The sequence below is a fragment of the Lissotriton helveticus genome, chromosome 12 (genome assembly GCF_964261635.1).
Source record: "Lissotriton helveticus chromosome 12, aLisHel1.1, whole genome shotgun sequence".
Taxonomy (NCBI): Eukaryota; Metazoa; Chordata; class Amphibia; order Caudata; family Salamandridae; genus Lissotriton; species Lissotriton helveticus.
Genome location: NC_136073.1, coordinates 627,463,960 through 627,482,849, shown reverse-complemented (window position 1 = coordinate 627,482,849; position 18,890 = coordinate 627,463,960). Strand labels below are relative to the sequence as shown.

At 43.5% G+C, this 18,890-nt stretch overlaps 1 protein-coding gene across 2 annotated transcripts in view; it reads left to right on the top strand.

Annotated features, from left to right (window-relative positions):
- LOC144799965 (maestro heat-like repeat-containing protein family member 2A) overlaps window positions 1–18,592 on the top strand; it is an 85,675-nt gene extending 67,083 nt beyond the window's left edge. For both annotated transcript variants that reach the window (XM_078671610.1, XM_078671609.1), the window contains 3 exons: window positions 14,717–14,800; window positions 15,469–15,540; window positions 18,107–18,592. In XM_078671610.1, coding sequence (XP_078527736.1) covers window positions 14,717–14,800; window positions 15,469–15,534 — 150 coding nt within the window. In that variant the 3' untranslated portion in view covers window positions 15,535–15,540; window positions 18,107–18,592. The remainder of the gene's footprint in view (window positions 1–14,716; window positions 14,801–15,468; window positions 15,541–18,106) is intronic.
- Window positions 18,593–18,890: the final 298 nt, after the last annotated feature.

Genomic DNA, 18,890 nt, shown 5'->3' with positions numbered 1-18,890 from the left:
AAGACGGTCACCCAGGCCCTCGTCACCAGCCGTCTGGACTACGGCAACTCCCTCTACGCCGGAACCACCGCCAAACTCCAGAAGAGACTCCAGCGGATCCAGAACGCCTCAGCACGACTCATCCTGGACATCCCCCGTCGCAGCCACATCTCCGGACACCTGAGAGATCTGCACTGGCTCCCGGTCAACAAGAGAATCACGTTCCGTCTCCTCACCCACGCACACAAGGCCCTCCACAACCAAGGCCCAGGATACCTCAACAGCCGCATCAACTTCTACGCTCCCACACGCCAACTTCGATCGACCGGCCACGCCCTCGCCTCCGTCCCCCGCATCTGAAGAGCCACCACAGGAGGAAGATCCTTCTCCTACCTGGCCGCCAAGACCTGGAACTCCCTCCCGACCCACCTCCGCCTGACCCAGGACCACCTCGCCTTCAGGAAGCAGCTCAAGACCTGGCTGTTCGAGCCGTAGTGGACCCCCCCCTAGCGCCTTGAGACCCTCCGGGTGAGTAGCGATCTATATAAATGTTGTGATTGATTGATTGATTGATTGACACATGGGTAAGGCATGGTGATTGCGTTGTACGGGCAGAGAACCACACATATCCCTTATGCCTAGGACAAGGCCAGGGAGGATCATTGTATTTGGGGGCTGGGTGACACTGAGGCCAGGGTTGATTTAGGCAGCCGGGTAAGGCAATATTCACTGGATCATTGGTTTTGCAAGGCATTTTCTTCGTGGCGTTCCTGCCGCCTTTGAGGTTGTGAGTGTGTGCGTGTGTGTGTGTGAATAAGAGTTAGGGTAAGGGTAATGGTACACATTAAAGTTAGGTGTAGAGTTAATGTAAGCATAAAGGATAGATATTGACTTCAGGTTGCGTATATTGTGCCAGTTACGGAACAGTTCTTGATTAATGTTAGTCTTAGGGATAACTTTATGGCTAGAGATGAAGTATGGGCATGATACAGGGTTAGGGTAAAGAATTTTGTTCAGCATTCTTTGCTGGAATGAACTAGGTTCAGGTCTGTGAAAAGTGGTGGGTATTTTATCCTCCTAGTGTTAGGGGGTTTGGGTTTGGGTTATAGTACATAATAGTAATGGGCAAGTGATAGTGATAGCATTATGGTTAGACATAGGATTTTGGATTTGTGTACCTTACCACAAGAATAAAATCCTACAAAATAATTTTCAGATACTTATACAGCATTAAAATTTGAAATATCAATTTCTCACTTTTCTGTTTGTATTTTTTTCCTCTATATTTAATTTCTAAATTTTAACCTAAATACCACTGGCAAGGGACAAGTGTCTTTTGAGCAGACAGGTGCACGAGGTAGTGCTGCCCAAAAGTTCTTTGACACCATAATTCAACTTTGAGTGAATAATTAGTGTTGCCTGTGCCACCACAATTGTATAGCACAGAAAAAGAATTGTGTTTAAACTTTATCATAACCAACAGCCATTACACATCCCTCACTTATTTCACAGTACATTGCGTTCCAGGGCAAGTGGAAGCTGCACTCCAATAAATGCGCCAATAGCTATGACAAAATATGTGTTTGTTAAGGCATGAAACCTATGAGCTGCACCCTTTAAATGAAATAAAAATAAGCTGTATAAGTTTATAAATGATATTAAGTGTGATGGATCGATATCTGAAATTTAGGTTTTCGTTTGAAGTTTAGCAGTGCCCAGAAGCTGCATGAAGTCGTCACTAGATGAATGAAATTACTTTTTCCGACAGGTTAAAGATCCGCTTCCTGGCAAAGCTCTTAACTTACAAAAGTGGTTACTTCATAGGTCTTTGCTCTAGACAGCGCGTGTGCGCTGCTCTGACCAGCCTGCCCATAGGCTTCCCTTTAGCTGCCCCAATCGTCACTCCATTCGTCCGTGGCATGAATACATCATGCCTCTTCCTGTATTGAACCCCCCCTGAAAGCACCAGCCAATTACTTATCTGTTAACACAGTGGCCATTTTAGGTACTCATTTTGGGAATACTTTTTCCATTGGTTAGAACTACTGTGCACGGTGGTTACAGGCGCACTCTCTCGTTGATCTTGGAAATACTTGTTTTTTTATTGTTATCTTGTGCTTTTATCTCAACACATTATTGGCTCAGGTTTGTTTTCCGTTTGTCGTGTTTCCGTTGTTCAGCAGGTGCCCCTTTATGGCAGCTGCTTCATTGATCTAAGGGGTATCGCAAAGAAATTGGAATTTCAACAGCACAATGCCTGTCGTCTAAAAAGCTGTTTTTCTGTAGTGTGAGCATAATTCTGACAATGCCCAATGCTGTGTTGGCTAAAACACCGCTTCTAAGTTGTGAAAATCAAATAGGAGCACTCAGTCAGATCACATTGGAAGCAAGCCTGCCTATAGGACCTGGCAGTAAGATCATAGATGGGACCAAGCAAGATGTGAAAACATGGGGTACACGCTGCATAGGGCTGCAGTCTTCTCTGCAGGTTTCGTTCTCACCCAGCAGAAACGTTCAGTTTACTCGTATACTTTCTTTCTGCTCTCCTCCTTCTGACTCTGCGCACATGTTCATGTTTAACAGCCTGAACACCGTAATAATAATAATGTATGTTTTCATTTATAGCTCATGTAACTGCATTTTTGTAGTTTCATAGCATTGCCGCACGTCTTGCAGATAATGTTTTTAACAACCCAGGCACAAATAGATATCACATAGGCCGAGGGCTTTAAGTGGGCTGGGTCTTGCTGGTGCACCAGCAGTTCTAAAAAGCAAGTGCCGGGACGTGTCCTTAACGGGGTCTCCATTTTTGCCCGCACCCTCCAGGCAGAAACCTCTGTTTTGTCAGATTCCTCTTTTTTGCTGGAATGTCTGCTCTGATCCCGCTGCTTAGGGGAAGTTCCTTCCTGTAGGGAAGCATGGGTCTTTTACCATTGCAACATACTCTGCAGAACAGCAATATAATGCAGAGTACATTATTACAGTGTTCACTACAAATGACATTAACTGTCATTGTCCTCTACTAGGGAAGGTTTCTGCCCTTCATGTGCTTGTATACTTCTGCAATTAAGGCAACGATTATGCTTACATGCTGTTGTTGCACAAAAGGACATATGACTTGCCAGGCCACACCAAGGTCAAGTTATGCTTTTTTCTTTCTTTTTTTGCTGGCAGTTTATATAGTGTAAACTTGGCCCTAGGGCACTAAAGGGCTTTACATGTAAACCATATATTTTTACATGACAACTGTTCTGCAGGAAGAAATGCTTTGAGTGTGTAATCGAGGTATTGAAGCATATATTTTGTTAAACACCAAGGTTGTTAGAAATAAGTTGTGCAGGAAAAAAAATTATGAGAGAAAGGCAAGGGCTTTACTTAAATATCCTGCGTTAAACTCAGCAAAAACAGAAGATGGCCTATTTAAACTAACCTTTTCAAATCCTCCCTTTGATAACCAGCCCCCATTGAGAGAGAAAAGACTTAAAAGGAAGCAAATTATTTGAAAAGGGCATGGAAATGTTCACCCTCAGATATAGCCAATGGAAATACACACCATTGACAAAGCTGACAACCTGGGCTTGTTGTATCAGCCATGTAACTTGCTGTATTATATATCTGGGTGCAATGACAGCAGCTCCAAAATACTAGTGGGGAGGCACACTATACAGAAGCACATATTATTAGCTTACATGTTTTAAGACACATCCGTAATCTTCTTGCCACGCCCCTTTGAGGGACCCACCAGTTTTTTCATACCACTTGAAGCCCTGCATAGGCCTTTCGTCGTAGGCCAGGGTTTATTTAATGAAGCATGCTACAAACAGTAACTTGCTACATTTAATTTTTTTTCTTTCTGAGCATGATGAGCTGCCAATTGTGGTAGACTTTTATGTTTATGGTAATTGAGCATTAGTCATATCATGTTGGAAATTTGTATAACACGCCCTGGCAGCCGGGGCTGCCGCAAATTGCTGGACTCTTTGTTTCAAATTTTTTGAGACTAGTCTTGTTCATTATTCTATGATTCTAACTCCTGTGGCCTTGCACCCCTCACACTGCAGTGGAATTGAAAGTGTGAGCATTTAATTGTCCCTTTCCAACACCCACCTGGGCTCTGCAGGTAGGGCCTTTTCCTGCAAAGTGTGGCCCGCACTGAAGTGGCCTCCCACTCCGTGCACTTCCTGGTCAATAAAACATGAGCATTGCCTATTTTTCTCAGAAAGTAAATGTAGGTCAAACGGTTAGTATGTGTATGGAAATGAGTGGCAAACTGTAAGGTACTACACAATAAACATTTTGGTAACTGTCAAAGTCATTTTAGACTAATCCTGGGCGAAGGACTTCGCTACGCCCACGGAGTGGGCGTAGTGTTGCCTACTTCGCCCTTTGGAAAGTAGGCGTAGCAGGCAACACTACGCCCACTCCGTGGGCGTAGCAAAGTTGCCCGCCACCCGCCTCCTTCCCGCCCTCCCCTACATACCTAATTTTTGTAAATGCTGTAATAAAAGTAAATAAAAAGCACTTACCTTGTCCGCTGCGTCCCGGGGCTCCCTCTGCTCGTTTGCGACGCCGTCGCCGCCGTCTTGGATACCAATGCGCATGCGCGGGCGGCCGCGCATGCGCATTGCTATCCAAGATGGCGGCGACGGCGGCGCGAATGAGTAGAGGGAGCCCCGGGACGCAGCGGACAAGGTAAGTGCTTTTTATTTACTTTTATTACAGCATTTACAAAAATTAGGTATGTAGAGGAGGGGGGCAGGCGGTGCGTAGTGGGGCTACGCGAAGTGTGTAGGTGGGCATAGTTTCTCGCCCACTTTGCGTAGCTTCGCGTAGGCCCACTATGCATACTATGCCCAGGGTTATTTTACACTCATTATCTGATCCAATGAAGCCTCTTACATATGTTTCTGTTGTTATATTGATTATACCGTAATTGCATGTACATGTGATTTTTCTAGGATTACCTTTGTGGGCATTCTTCCAAGGGCAGGATGACATATTGAACATTTAGTGACACCCATATTTTCTGCATCTACAAATCTGTCAACTGCCCCCACACCGTGGTCAAAACACACACAGCCATTTTGTTTGTCAGGAATGCTGCTACCACCAATTCATAAACTACAATGTCTGCTTGCTCATTCAATCTTGCTCTCTGTCGCACTCTGAGAACACGGAAGAGAACACATATGCGCTTGTACAGGCAAAGCATTGCAGCGCTATTTGGTATCTCTCTGATGGTAAACCACGCAGCTGGATAAAGTCATGTTTTTTAGGCCTCAGCTCTAGACGGAGCATATGGGCTGTCTCAAACCGAGACATGCTGCATCTACTGGATGGGCTTTAGCCTGCCCATGGGCTTCCCATTTGCTGCCAACATCATCACTCTTCAGTTATATCCACATATTCCAGAGCACACCATGCCACATATTTCCTCTACACAGCTTCACACCATGCCATACAATTCTACAACAAACAATTCCAATCTAACACATCACTCACTCCCTTGCACTATCATCAACCCTGTCATCACTTCCCTACACACCCACTGCCTCTCTCATCTCTCCCTCAGACTCCCAGTACCCCCTCTCATCTTACAATACCGCTGATCTCTCCCACCCTCACGCTCCCTGTCTTCTCTCTATACTGCCTGCTCACATCCGCTACCTTCCTGTACCTCCTCACGCTCTTCACTGGTCCACCTCTCGCCTCCCCCCCCTATTATTGTTGCCCCTTCCACTTGTACCTCTATCTCTCTCTCTCTTACTCTCTCTCACTGTTCTCTCTCGCTCTCTCATGCACTCTTCCCGCCTCTCTCATACGGTTCACTTGAGTTCTCAAGCACAGTTTCCATACCATGCCTTTTCACAAATTTCTGTCCCTCAAACCCACACTCTCCTCTTATTCTTTAAGTGTTTTACTTTCCTGCATATATATGTGCCCCCACTTTATGCATCTATGGCCTCCTCTCCCCTTCTTTCTCACATACACTTTCTGCTCCTCTATCTCAAATTTCTGTCCCTCAAACCCACACTCTCCTCTTATTCTTCAGGTGTTTTCCGCATACACATGTGCTCCCGTTTATGCATCTGTGGCCTGCTCTCCCCTTCTTTCTCACATACTCTTTCTGCTCTTCTATCTCAAAATCAATCACCATTTCCTGCACAAACTACCTATCCCTCTCTATCATCCATTTCTATCTATTTTGTACAGCTCTCACCCCTATCTATTCACAATGCACCACAATTCCACTACACAAATACACCACACACTTCCACCCCACACAATTTCAAAACTAACAACTTGAATACAACCAACATAATTCCACTGGACACCACATACATCCACTACACTCCAAACCAAAAAACATAAGTAAAAGACATTGTCATTTACGTCTATAGCTCTAACCCGTGCAAATTCGAGACCTATTGTAAAATCATGCAAGCTTATATATGTGAAGGTCTCTGCTCATTGGCTGGGGGTATGACAATGGTGATTAAGATGATCAGTGGCTAACAAAAGCGAGACAATGAAAGGCTCAGATTAGATGAATAGTTTAGAGAAATGCAACATCACCAAAAAAGGGGGAAGAAAGGTGTCTTAGAATATGTCAGTCACAACAGCAGTCCCAGCTCTAGCTAGTTACTCTAACACTTTACACTGGTATTGCATGCATGTTTGCATAGATATTTGTATAAACTGAACTTCAGAAATATTGGAGTGTTGATAGATGGGCCAGCCCATCAAATAATGAACTCCATTTGGGCAGGGCAGTGGAAGCATGTACTCCACTGACCTGGTAGCCATACAGCACACCGTATTGAGGGATTTCTGACAGCCTGAAAATCCCATGAAAGGTTGTAGGACTTCAGTCAATAATATTAAAAGTTGGGGAAAAGTCCAGCTGGCACAACTGCAGGGTCAGCTTTGACAGCGAAGTGAACAGATTGGATGAGTTTCATTGCTGCAATTTCACCCTGGTTCAAGAGCAGTTATTGCGCAAGAGGAAATTCTTGTTGAGTTTTCCTGTAGCTGGATAGTAATTTCTTTATTTTTTGAAAATTCTTTTTATTGAGTTTTCAACACATTTAAGATCACACTACTGTATCACTGCATAGCACTCCATCCCATGCCCCCCTTGCACAACATCCCATTTAGTTCTGGAATACCATGAAGTAGACGTCAGTTAAGTCTGCTGCTACCAATCCGGTTCACTATAGATAGATATGTGCCATGGACAACTGTGCACTTTCCACCAAGAACTTCCTATGGGTGCCCAGCTCTGGGTGTTTTGTGCTGAACTTTCCACTGTCCCCAGATTCTATCATACTTTTGTTGTTACCCTCTGGATCTGTATACTGCTTCCGCAGCTAAAGAGCAGTTATACCATCCCTCTTGGCTACTTTGAGATTGTGGGGGGCCTGCATCTCCAATGGCCTACTTTGTGACGTTTAGCAAAAACACAACCGGTCCCAATCATCATTTTTTGTCCCCTTACCCTTACCCATCCCATCCCAGAAATACTTCCATGATAGCCAACGTGGGATTGTGTTCTATCAGAAATCGGCATACCCTTTGTAGGTTAGGGTATAGCAGGATCCAATACACATGAATCACCTGGCATTTCCATACCACATGCATGAAGGAGCTTTTGGTCTGTCCATACGAAAATATTCAGGGCAGCTGTCCCTCCCCATCCTGCATAGCCTCTCAGGGGTTTAATATATTCTTTAACCTGGTCTAATCTCAGGTGAGGCAATATTACCCATTTTCGGCGGCCAATGTTTGCCTTAATCCATTTGTCATCATCCAAGGGCTGCAGGTCTGACTCATATCTTTCCTGCAATTTGTTTAGCCGGTCTGGGACATTTAGCACCAGAATTCTGTATAAGCAATATCTGCCTTTCCTACCAATAGCTAACATCATGAGTCAGATTTCTAATGGACTGTACTCTTGTGAGTGCTGTTATGTGGCCTATGTGCCTAACCAGTGCATGTCCGCACAGTAGGTAAATAAACAACTGGGATCTCTGTAAATCCTCTTTAGCTTCAAGTTGGTCGTAGAACATCATATGGTATGTCTGCCAGATGTCTCCCTATTTACAGATCCCAAACTTATCTCAGTGCCCTACAGCCCTACCGTTTCCGTTGGGCATGTACCCATGCACAACAGCTTCTTCCTAGTAGGCAACCTCCAGTTAATCAATGGAATGGCTGGAACGGCTAAAATGGCTGGAATAGTGGGCAGGAGAAACTCCCCATACAGCCAAAACCCTGATGCTTACCCGGTAAAGGGAGTCTGCTTAAGTTTCGTGGCTGGGTCCCCCCGGTCCCCAAAGATCCAGTCATTAACCGCCAGCAGCTGATCTGAGCTGCCCAGTATTATAGTCTGATGTCTACTGCCCCTAGTCCGCCATCACAAAGGATTGAATGCACTCCTTATGAGAGATTCATGGCACCGGTCCTCCCTACTTGTAGCTATTGAGGTTGAACTGTAGGGTTGCAAACCAATGGGTAAGGATTTTCTGGAGGTAGTGTGGCAAAACGTACAACAGCTATGGCAATGCCACCATTTTGAAGAGGGCTATATAACTTCATCATGGAAGGAAGCAACAGTGGTCTCAATCTTTAAAGAAAGGTGCAAAATGTGACCTGGCATGCCAAAGGCCCATTTAGTTGATAGATGCCGCAGATAAGGTTTTGGGCAGAGTCCTCCTTGCACGCTTGAAAGATTGGGCATCAGAAAATTGGATTTTGTCCAATACTCAATATGGTTTTAGGAGAGGGCGGGGTACAACTGAACAATATCTTAATTCATCTTTCATCATTAATAAGCACAGAAGGTCCTTGAAGAGTTCTATCCATCTGGCCTTCATGGACCTATCTGGTGCTTTTGACACTGTCAACTGAGATAAATTATGGGCTATGTTGGAAGATATGGGTGTGGAAAAAGCGTTAGTAACCCTACTCCCCAGTCATCACTCCGGTACAACAGTCATAGTAAGATATGGCAGTAAAAGGGAAAAAACACATACTTAGATGCCTGTCAGGTTTTAGCACATTACACAGAAAAGGTAAGTAACTTCTCATACTTGGGCAATCTTTTTAGCAAACTGTTGAGATGGGAACCTCTTTTAACCATAAGGGCACAGCAGACAAGTAGGGTGATGGATGCACTATTCCGTTTTGCTTCTAAATTGGGGACAACTTTTTGTCTTTAGTGCATTGTCCCTAGGGAGCTGGGGGTCTTGCCCTTTTTCCTGTTTGAAAATGAATAAAAGATTTAAACCATACATTGGGACACAAGCCTGTGAAGGAACTAATTACTCTTTATAGCCAAATGTCTCTCTATTGCCAGGTATGGAGCTGGGGTTTGGGGCTACGCTAAAAACCAACAGTTTGTAGGAATCGAAAATAAATTCATGAAAAGATTACTGATGCTCCCAAAAAGTGTTCCTACCTCTTTTGCCATACAGAACTTAACTAGAATTTATGGAAGACCGTATAGGTTGTGCCCCTTTTCTTCTATAGGCCAAGATAGGGACCTCTGAAGATTTAATATTTTCATGTGATGTTATTTAAGATTCCCAAAAATCAGACAATATTTTAAAGGTTCCATGGTTTTAATATTTAGAGAGGATTTACCATGAGATTGGTCTGGAATACTTTATTGAAAACCCTGAAGGAATTCCCCTAAATGCCAAAGGAGTTTTCAAGGAGGCATGCAGTTCCAGGGGCAATAGGCTTATTAGTTACCAACATGACAATATTGGAGTCCCCTGTTTGCTTCCTGCCCCTGCACAATGTTATCTATTTATTTCTACTAAGTTCCAGTTCTGATTTTATCTAACCAGGTTCTGTTTATGCACTGTGCACTTTGTTGCCGGCATTTCCTCGCCAAGGAAGGTGGTCAAACAAGGTTATGCTCTGCCCATGTGATAATGTCTCAGTTTAACGAACTATGGACTTTGTATTTTTTTGCACATTGTATAAATCAGAGAGAACTAGATGTCTGCTCCCATTACTAAGAAATACTCACTCTTGCTCGTATTAATGGTTTTAACTTCTTACCGTCTTTGGCTACGGCTGAAATCTGAATTGCAGTAGCTAACTACATAAGAAACTCCATTGCGATTAGATAGCCTTAGGAGTAAAATCGGTACAGAGATTTTACCTTTTTATGATGAATTGTGTATGTATTGTATTTTAATCATATTAATTTGTAAATCTTTTCATGGTTCTCTGAGCTGAAATAAAGTTATTCTTGACTTGACTGGCTCTATACTCCATCATGATCGAGGGGAGATCTATCTCACCATATTTCCCTTAATTTTGCGTGTCAATGGGGTCATATTCCTGTCCCAGCTTTCCTATGGGTCTCATGTGTTAGAAATTGGGTTTCTGGTTGGCAAAAGAATGCAGCCTGTCTAATCAGAAGCGGTAATCCTAGTCAGGGTAAGCTAGATCCACACTAAAAGATAACCTGTGTTCACCCTCTGGTAGCTTGGCACAGAGCAGTGAGGCTTATATAAAGAGGCAACGTGTAAAGTGTTTGTGCAACACACAAACACACAGCAACAGAAAGAATTCCCCACAAAAAGACTCCATACAGGTTTAGAAATACTAACACTATTATAAACAAAACAAGACCAAAATGACAAAAATCCAATGTATAGAAGTTGAGATATTAAATGTTAAAGGAATACATGCAGTGAAGCGCTTAGAAGCAAGTAGCATTAAAAAAGTTACTTTACATCGTGCTGGACCGGGTCAAAGTCAACGTTCAGGCTGACCGCGTGGAAGGGCAGGCCAGCTACAGGACCCATGCAGGTCCAAGTGATCAAAGTACCTTTCCTGGTCACAAACAGTGAGATGAGTCGATCTGTTCCATGTAGTGATGGCGATGTGTCAGTTCGGAAGATGGGTGCTTGAGTCGAGAGGTGTTGAGTGATGGGCCTCACCAGATTCTGCCACACAGTTGAGGGGATGCCTCGATCTCACCAAGCTGCAGTGGCGGAGATGTGTTGTCCGATGCATTAATCTCTAGAGGCAAAGTGCTGGTTCAAATGTGATGTGGCAATTAAACTCCAGCAACAGTGTTGATCGCCGGTTCTATTACACACAGACAGGAGATGCGCCAAATTCCATGTTGCAAGTATCTGGGCCACTTCCAGTAAGCTTCAAACAACGAAAGAGTGTAAATCAATAAATGTATAGAAGCACAAAAGGAGAGAAGATGAGTATGCAAATCTTATTAGATTTGTATAGGAAGCCCTCACTCACCACCCTGGTTGGTGACATGCTTCATCATCGGGCCCACCGGGAGAAGCCGAATGCCTCCCCGGTGTGCTACAACACCAGGATTACTGCGGAGCTGGTTAGTTGTGAAGATTATGTAAATGCGAAAAGGGTTTAAAAATGTCCAGATTGTGTCTCACATAAAAACTTTATTCTGTGGCCAATCTGACATATTAAAAGCAATGTGTTTAGGAAACCACCAACTTAATTGTTTGGCTATTTCCACTTAAAGTGGGTTCAACATGTTTCTGCCCTTGATGTGTGATTTACTGGGCATTCGTCAGGACCATGGGGAGTGTACCTCGGCGATATGGGCACGCTAAGGCCCACCCTGACCAGAGGACGTGAAAGTTAAAAATCAGTGTAAAAAAAGGTGCAAAATGATCTAACAGAGGAACCTGTATAGTTTGAAAAATAAAAGATCCACTTCCCATAGGTCTCGGGAGGGGGGTGGAGGCGAAAATGACACACCGCCCGCAACGCCTGGCACCCGTTCGGTACCTGTGTGCAGCCTCTAACCGGACCACTTCCAGTAAGTTCAGGCACAGGAGCAGGGGTAAGGACTTTGATATCCCTGAGTCTCAAGCAACAGGAGGCAAGCCACAAGCACCTGGAGATCACTTGGCGGTAAGGCAGAGTCAAGCTCTCCTTCAGCAGAGTCCGAGAGCAGCAGACAGCAGGGCAACGCAAGATAGAAGCAGGCCTTTCAAGCTTGCAGTCTAAAAATGAGTCATTTGAGCACCACAAAAGTCCTTCTGATAGATTCAGTTCAATATCTACAAGTGTCTGATTTCGGGGTGGGGGTCAAAGACCCAGTACTTATACCCAAAAGTGCCTTTGAGGTGAGGGTGTGACTTCAAAGCAGCCCTCTGAAGTGCATAGGTTCTCCTTTCAACTCAGTCCTGTCCATCAGGGATAATCTGTCCTTTTTGTGAGGACAGGACACTGCCTATTCAAGTGACGTGTTAGACCCTCCCTTCCACCCCGCCCAAGAAGGCCATCAGAATGCAGATATATTTAGATGGGTACTCAGATCCATCTATCCTTTATGTGTTGTGGCGGTCTTGCTTGAATGCACAAAGTGTAGCTGTCACCCACCCCAGACGTATATTAGAGACGGGCTGTCACGCACAAAAAGCAGTAAGTGCAATGTCTACTTTCTAATAGTGCTGTAAATAAATAGAGCCTAAAAAGAGCCCGTTTGACTAGGGCTTGTGCAATGTGTCTTGCATGAGACCTAGTATTGTGACCTAACTCAACCCTAAAGTACCCAACTTTTCCCCCAACAACCCTCTAATCAACACTTCTAAAGAGGAAGCATCTGCCGCCCCAAAAACAAGCAACCTGAATAGGAACAACATACAATACAACATAGTACTCTATCAAAATAAAGTAATCACCATAGTCTTGTGTAGCAGGGAGTGATTTGCCCCAAGACAGCCCATCTTTACAGATGCAATGTGTCTCTTCTTTGTCAGCGAATGAGAATAAACTTGTAGCTCTACATGGAAGAAAGAAAGGAAAGGGACCAAACTCTATACCACTGAATAACATCTCATCATCCACTGGTAGCGTCCCCTCCCCCATGACCACCAGAGCTCTCTGAGGAGGATGCCCTATGTCTGTCCTCCAGTTGTGACCACAGTTGGCCTCCTATCAGTCTGCTGAGTTTCCTCCTAGAGTGGGATGGTTGACACCCTTCGGCCTCCCAAATTGTCATTGGTTCCTTAGTTGATATGGGCAGTTATTTCCTCTCCGCCGCTCAGTCCCAGAGCTCTTCCGGACTCTTAAACAAAATGGTTCTCCACTGATACATTACTTTCAGTTTGGCAGGGTACATCAGCATATATCGAATGTCCTTAGCCCTAACTTTTCACTTAACCTCTAAGAAAGATGTAAGAAGGGGCTGCACTTTACCTGCGTAATCGGGGGAGAGCATAACCATAGAGTTGGTGCAATGGACGTTGTTGTGCCTGCCGCAGGATATAGTCTGTCCATAAGGTACAGTATACTGATGGTAACGCCTCTAGGCGGTCTCCCTGGCTGTGGCCTTAGGGCCAGTGCCCCGTGCGCCCTTTCCAGAATGAAGTAGGAGGATAGCTCACAATCCATGATGCAGGTTTTGAAGTATTCTGTGGGGAATTTCTCTCATGTTGCCCACCCCCTCTTTTCTACTCTGGGCCACCAAATCAGCTGGGCTGTTACAAGCCCATGGGGGTGCTTAAAATGAAAGGTGGTCCCTACCACTCCCCTCCCATGTGGCTGTATCCTCTCCCTTGCGAGTCAAGGGTCAATGCAGAGGTAGAGGTAAGTCGCTGCAGTGAGATTGCAGCTCCAGGTTGTGTCTGTTATCGGCATGTCCATCTCCCGGCAGGTCGTTGTTTGCCTAATAAGTTTCTCTCATCCCCGACTCCCTACATGGGCTTAGGTTGGCCAAAGGGGACAAGTGTAGCGGGCACCACATGGATGTTTGCATCCAAGAAAAGGTTGCCCCATAGTTGGCTCAATCAGGCTGCAGTTTCAGTCCTAGCCACGTGTGGTGACCAGTCCATCTCCTCCACTCTAAGGTGCCCGTTACATTGTTACGGGCCACCACCTGGAAGTGAAAGCAGCAATGTGCCACACCTCAGCCACGCGCCTGTCTTCTCTCCCTCTCACGCTCCAGGAGTCGATGCAGAAAGGGGTTGCCACTGTGGGTTCACAGCTCCAGGTGGTGTTTGCCTCTGGCAGGCCCATCTACAGGTAGGCCGTATGCACACCCAGGCTGTCGATTGCAGAAATTGGCTCTCTCATCCAGGGCTCCCTGGATAGGTTCGGGTGGGCCAAAGGGGGTGATTATAGGGCCACTGCACTGGTGCCTGCAACTGAAAATAGGTCACCTAAGGTTCGGATTCAGCAAGGTTCTAGGAGCTGGCATGTAGCTCGCTCAAAATGCGGCTACCATCTTAGGCTGCTTGGCCTCGTCCTCCAATAATTTCTTTCTTGATTTCTTTACAATGTAGTGGAGGTGAGTGATCTGTCAATGGTAGGCGAGCCCTTTGGGAGCCAGGATGGTATTTATCAGATAAGGTAGAAACTGTATTTTTTAGAAAGAGCCATACAAGATTTCTTAGGTAAAGAGCAGAGTGAGCACTTATGGCAGCAGCACACGTATACACTGCCCAATCACTATTATTCACTGTTACTGCATCTTTGATCCATTACTCACAAAAGCAATATTTCACTCACACATATGTTCTGCTTTTAGGTGATGAGTACAAGGTGCTAAGGATGTGAAATGCCAAAATAGGAGTGAACATAGTATGCTGTTTCTTATACATATGTTTTTTATTTGCGTGAGGTGTGCAGCCTTTCATGACTTTCATCTTCAAGACTCATGACAGTCTACATTTGTTTACAACGGTCTTGGTAATGCTGATCTTTTTTATTATATTTTCAGGATCCAGATAATCTGCTTGAAGAAATACCACCACCAGAATACAGGGATGACTTCCACATCCCCAACTTTTCACCAAAGAAACATGTGAGGGTTCTTGTGAGGGTTCTTTAAAATACAATACCATCATGTTCATGTGCCTTCTCTCTCAAATTCTGTTTCTTCCATACCATCTTCACAAACAAAGTACATCCACATGATATCACACAAATAACTTCCCATGGAAACTATACTCCATTCTCACAAAACACAAGGAATTCTTTACGTTATTAACAAGGAGTGAATGGTGTAGCAACTCAATCCGTCTCTCATCCACTGGTACCCTTAGAGAGCTAGAGCTGATTTCTTAACTTCAAAGCTGGTTTTAGTGCACAGTGTAAATGTACAGAGGTGGAATGTATCTCCTGAAGGAAAAAGAGATTATTTAAAACGATTACCCTTCTGACTACTAGACTAACCTCTTCTGCGAAACAAAATACACTGGGGTTGATCCAATTTGTGAGCAAGGATCTATGGGCTAAAAATTCCCTTTCACAATAGGAGCAAATTTAGCTTTTTCTATCCTCACTTCTAGACTAGACAAAGAATTTGGCTGGCCTTGGCTTTAATCAATGGAGAAAAAAGCTCCTATTCCTTGGGGTCAACCATTTACTGGCAATGCCCAGAATTTGAGTTTTTTGAGAAAAACAAGTCAACTGTTATACATGTTTTCATGTCTAAATAGCCTTCTTGTTTCCATTCTCTCTATCTACCAGCTTGAGGACATGATCAAAATGATGAAAAGCACTCTCAGGTTGTGCGAGTTCATACTTTCTAAGTAGGGTGAGGTAAGATTTTGATGCTTTTTTCCTGTCAATGTGAGTGAGAGTGTGAGTACTATTAGACTAAACGGATCACACAACAAACCATCACTTATCGATGGGGGTCACTGGAATGTAATGTAAATGTAGGGTGGATTTGTAGAGAGCTGCTTGTCACCCGTGAGGGTCTCCAGGCACTTCTTCCATACAATAATGGCTTTACTATACTTGCCAAACAATCCACCCTATGCTAAATAGTTTACAGTTTTTTTTACAAATAAATGTTTTGCTAGTTTAGAAGAATCAAAAATTACACATGGTGTTGCTCTGTGGCAAATGTTAACTACTCACCTGAATTTATCACCCATGTGTTATACTGGTACTAGAGAGGCAAAACATTTTGCGAGAACAGCATTAATATTTGATAAAACAGCAAAATAGTATTGTCACAGAATGTACTACATTATGCTGCATAATTTGCACTGTGTTCCATAATTTGGCCTTCCTATGTGTCTCATGAATAACAATATTGTGGGACACTAATATCATTGATAAAAAAATCAAGAGACAAAATTCCAAAAGGTAAGTATGTAAAGATGTTCTGTACCTAATTCAACATATGTGTACCAAAATACATATACATATATCTTTATTTATTTGGAGTTGAGAATGGCAAATGTATATGTCCCTTTGTGCATTTACCCTTTAATATTTTGTCCCTCGATATTCTGTCCACAGTATTACTGTGTCACGATATTCTTGTACTAGACGTTCAAGAGTACAATCGGCCCTTCTTAGTCTCATAATTCCAGAGCCACTTATAATATAAGGCCTTTGGTTACTGTTTTAAATTACATTACAGTTATGAGGGTTGAAAAGGAACGAAATACATAGGTTTTCAAGAGCCTAGAAAAATATGTAACCAACAATGGAACTAGCGAGACTGAGCGATCACATCCCATTGGTGCTGGAGGAGGAGAGATTTCGGGGTAGGGTTGTCCAAAGCACTCATCATCATAAAAGAAACACCTCTAATTTTGGGGAAGATTGGGTGTAAAACCTTTTAGAAGAGAAGTACTTTACCAATTCAGAGATGCATCATGTGAGAATAGAGCCACCAAGAGCTTGGCTGTAATTCCTCTATGGATGCTTTGTGATTGCACAGAAGAGCAAAATAATTCTGCAAATGTGGTACAGATGCAAAGGGGGGGCCCATGAGTAAGCATCGTTATCTGCCCCCTTGAGTCCGCCCAACACTGTCATGGAAACATGGACCGACTGACCTCTAGTTGGCAGTCACGACCGCCTAATTATGATGCAACCACACATGGTGCGGTCACATACTTACATTTCCCTATAAGAGCATGTGTTGTGGCTATAAATCAGCTGTAGCACAAGCTCCCATAGAGAAATGGGAAGCTGTGTTCCTCCCTGCACCACGTGGCAGGCACCCCCAAACACGCTTTCCAACAGGCTTTCCATGTCGGAAGCCGGCATGGAAAGTCTGCCCCGGAAACCGTGCATCATAATTAGGTCTCACGGTTTTATGGTATTTATTATTTGAACATTTCCATCTGTATTTGTCCATATTTCTTTTTTGGCCAGCTTATTGGTATTTATCCATATTTAATTTGTGTTGTTTAAATAGATGAGGTGATAACTCGTGTTTTTCTGCATTTATTTAACAGATAAATGTGGACTCATACTTAAATGCCTGTCAGGTTTTAGCACATTACACAGTAAAAAATATAAACATAATAAACTCACATTAAAGAAATAGTGTAACAACACACATACATGTTGAGATATGCAGTAATTTAAGGACATATCATTGAGTTTTGTAGCTCCCCTTGCTGTCAATATGTACAGCTACTGGCCTGAAAGGGATTAATCTCAGCATGATGAATCACTCAAAAGAAGCTACATTATCTGTATTTTTCCACTTTCAAAAATAAATACAGACAGGGGAGACAGTGTTTTCTGTCTGTGTTTATCTGTAAAAATCAGACAAAGCGGAAATCAGGGAACCCTAATCATAATATGGACGGTATAAAAATGCGTCCATATGAATTACGGGCCAGACTCCGACAGGCCGACGGGCTCCTTGAGCCTGTTGGAAGCCAGCTGGAATGACTGGCCAGTTTCATTTCCGACGACCAAAATTGTATTTAGGGGGTCAATAGTGAAACCAACCATCTCGGTCGGAAAGCTTCTGTTTCGACCGAGATCGTAATCGACCCCTAGTACTGACATTTATCAGGCCTGTTTCACATTGTTAAAAATAATCTGTATGATTCCAAAACAACAGGGTGAGACACTGGAGAAGACAAGAGGCACCTGCTGGAGTACAATATTGTATGGCAGCACATTTTTATAAACTGCCTTACCTCTTGTCGTGTTTGAAGAGTCACAATCTCTTCAGTGCTGACTCCCCCGTCACCTTGGTGAACGGTATTCAAATTCTTTGCAAGCCAAAGTTGAACACAGAGCAAAATATATTTTATGAGCTCCTGGTGCCTCCATTGCTTGCTGGACTGTGAGTATGGGCAATTGCCTACTTGACCTATCTGACCTTGTACTTTTCAACTTTCAGGTTTCAACCTACTTACCATTTCGTTGGCCTTTGATTCGACCACTGCGACTGATACCACTGACAAAATGTATTGAGGATCCCTAACCATCTCCCTTTCTCATAAACATTCATTGCTGAAACACAATATCCCACCAGAGGACATCCAGCGAACCATTAGAAATCATTGAACAGTAAAGCAACACCAGCCATAGAGAAACATGAAGATTTGACTTTTGTGATTTGGCGAAGGACGACAACCGCATCTCAGGAGTATGGCTGAGGATCACTTTGAATGATAACGAAGTACTACTTCCCCCTCGTCTGGTGCTTCTACATCAAATCATTCATCAATATCATCCATGACATGTTACTTCATAATAACTTGAGCAATATTAAGCAGTTGTTCAATAGTCACTGTACAGCCATGGTGAATTTTAAATTGCTTACTATTTGTAATGTAAATCTTACTGTTTAACATGTTTGTATTACAAATGCTCTTGTGCAAACTCTCGGAATGTGAACATTGTACATTATTTAATGTAATTTAATTTAATTTAAATGTTTTTAAAAATTAAATCACTCTTGTCTTTAATGATGACTCTCATATATTCTTGGCTACATGACTGGCAAAGGTGTGGGGCATGTTGCATCACAATGCGTCATTCTTGAAAAATCACTCTCAGCAATGTTTTTCTATGCAGAATTTAGGATTTGGATGGAACATGCTTCTTCAATCACATTCAAAAGTTTGAAACACAGAGACCCACTGGTCTTTGTCTATTAGTTCGCTTGGCTCAGATCTGTG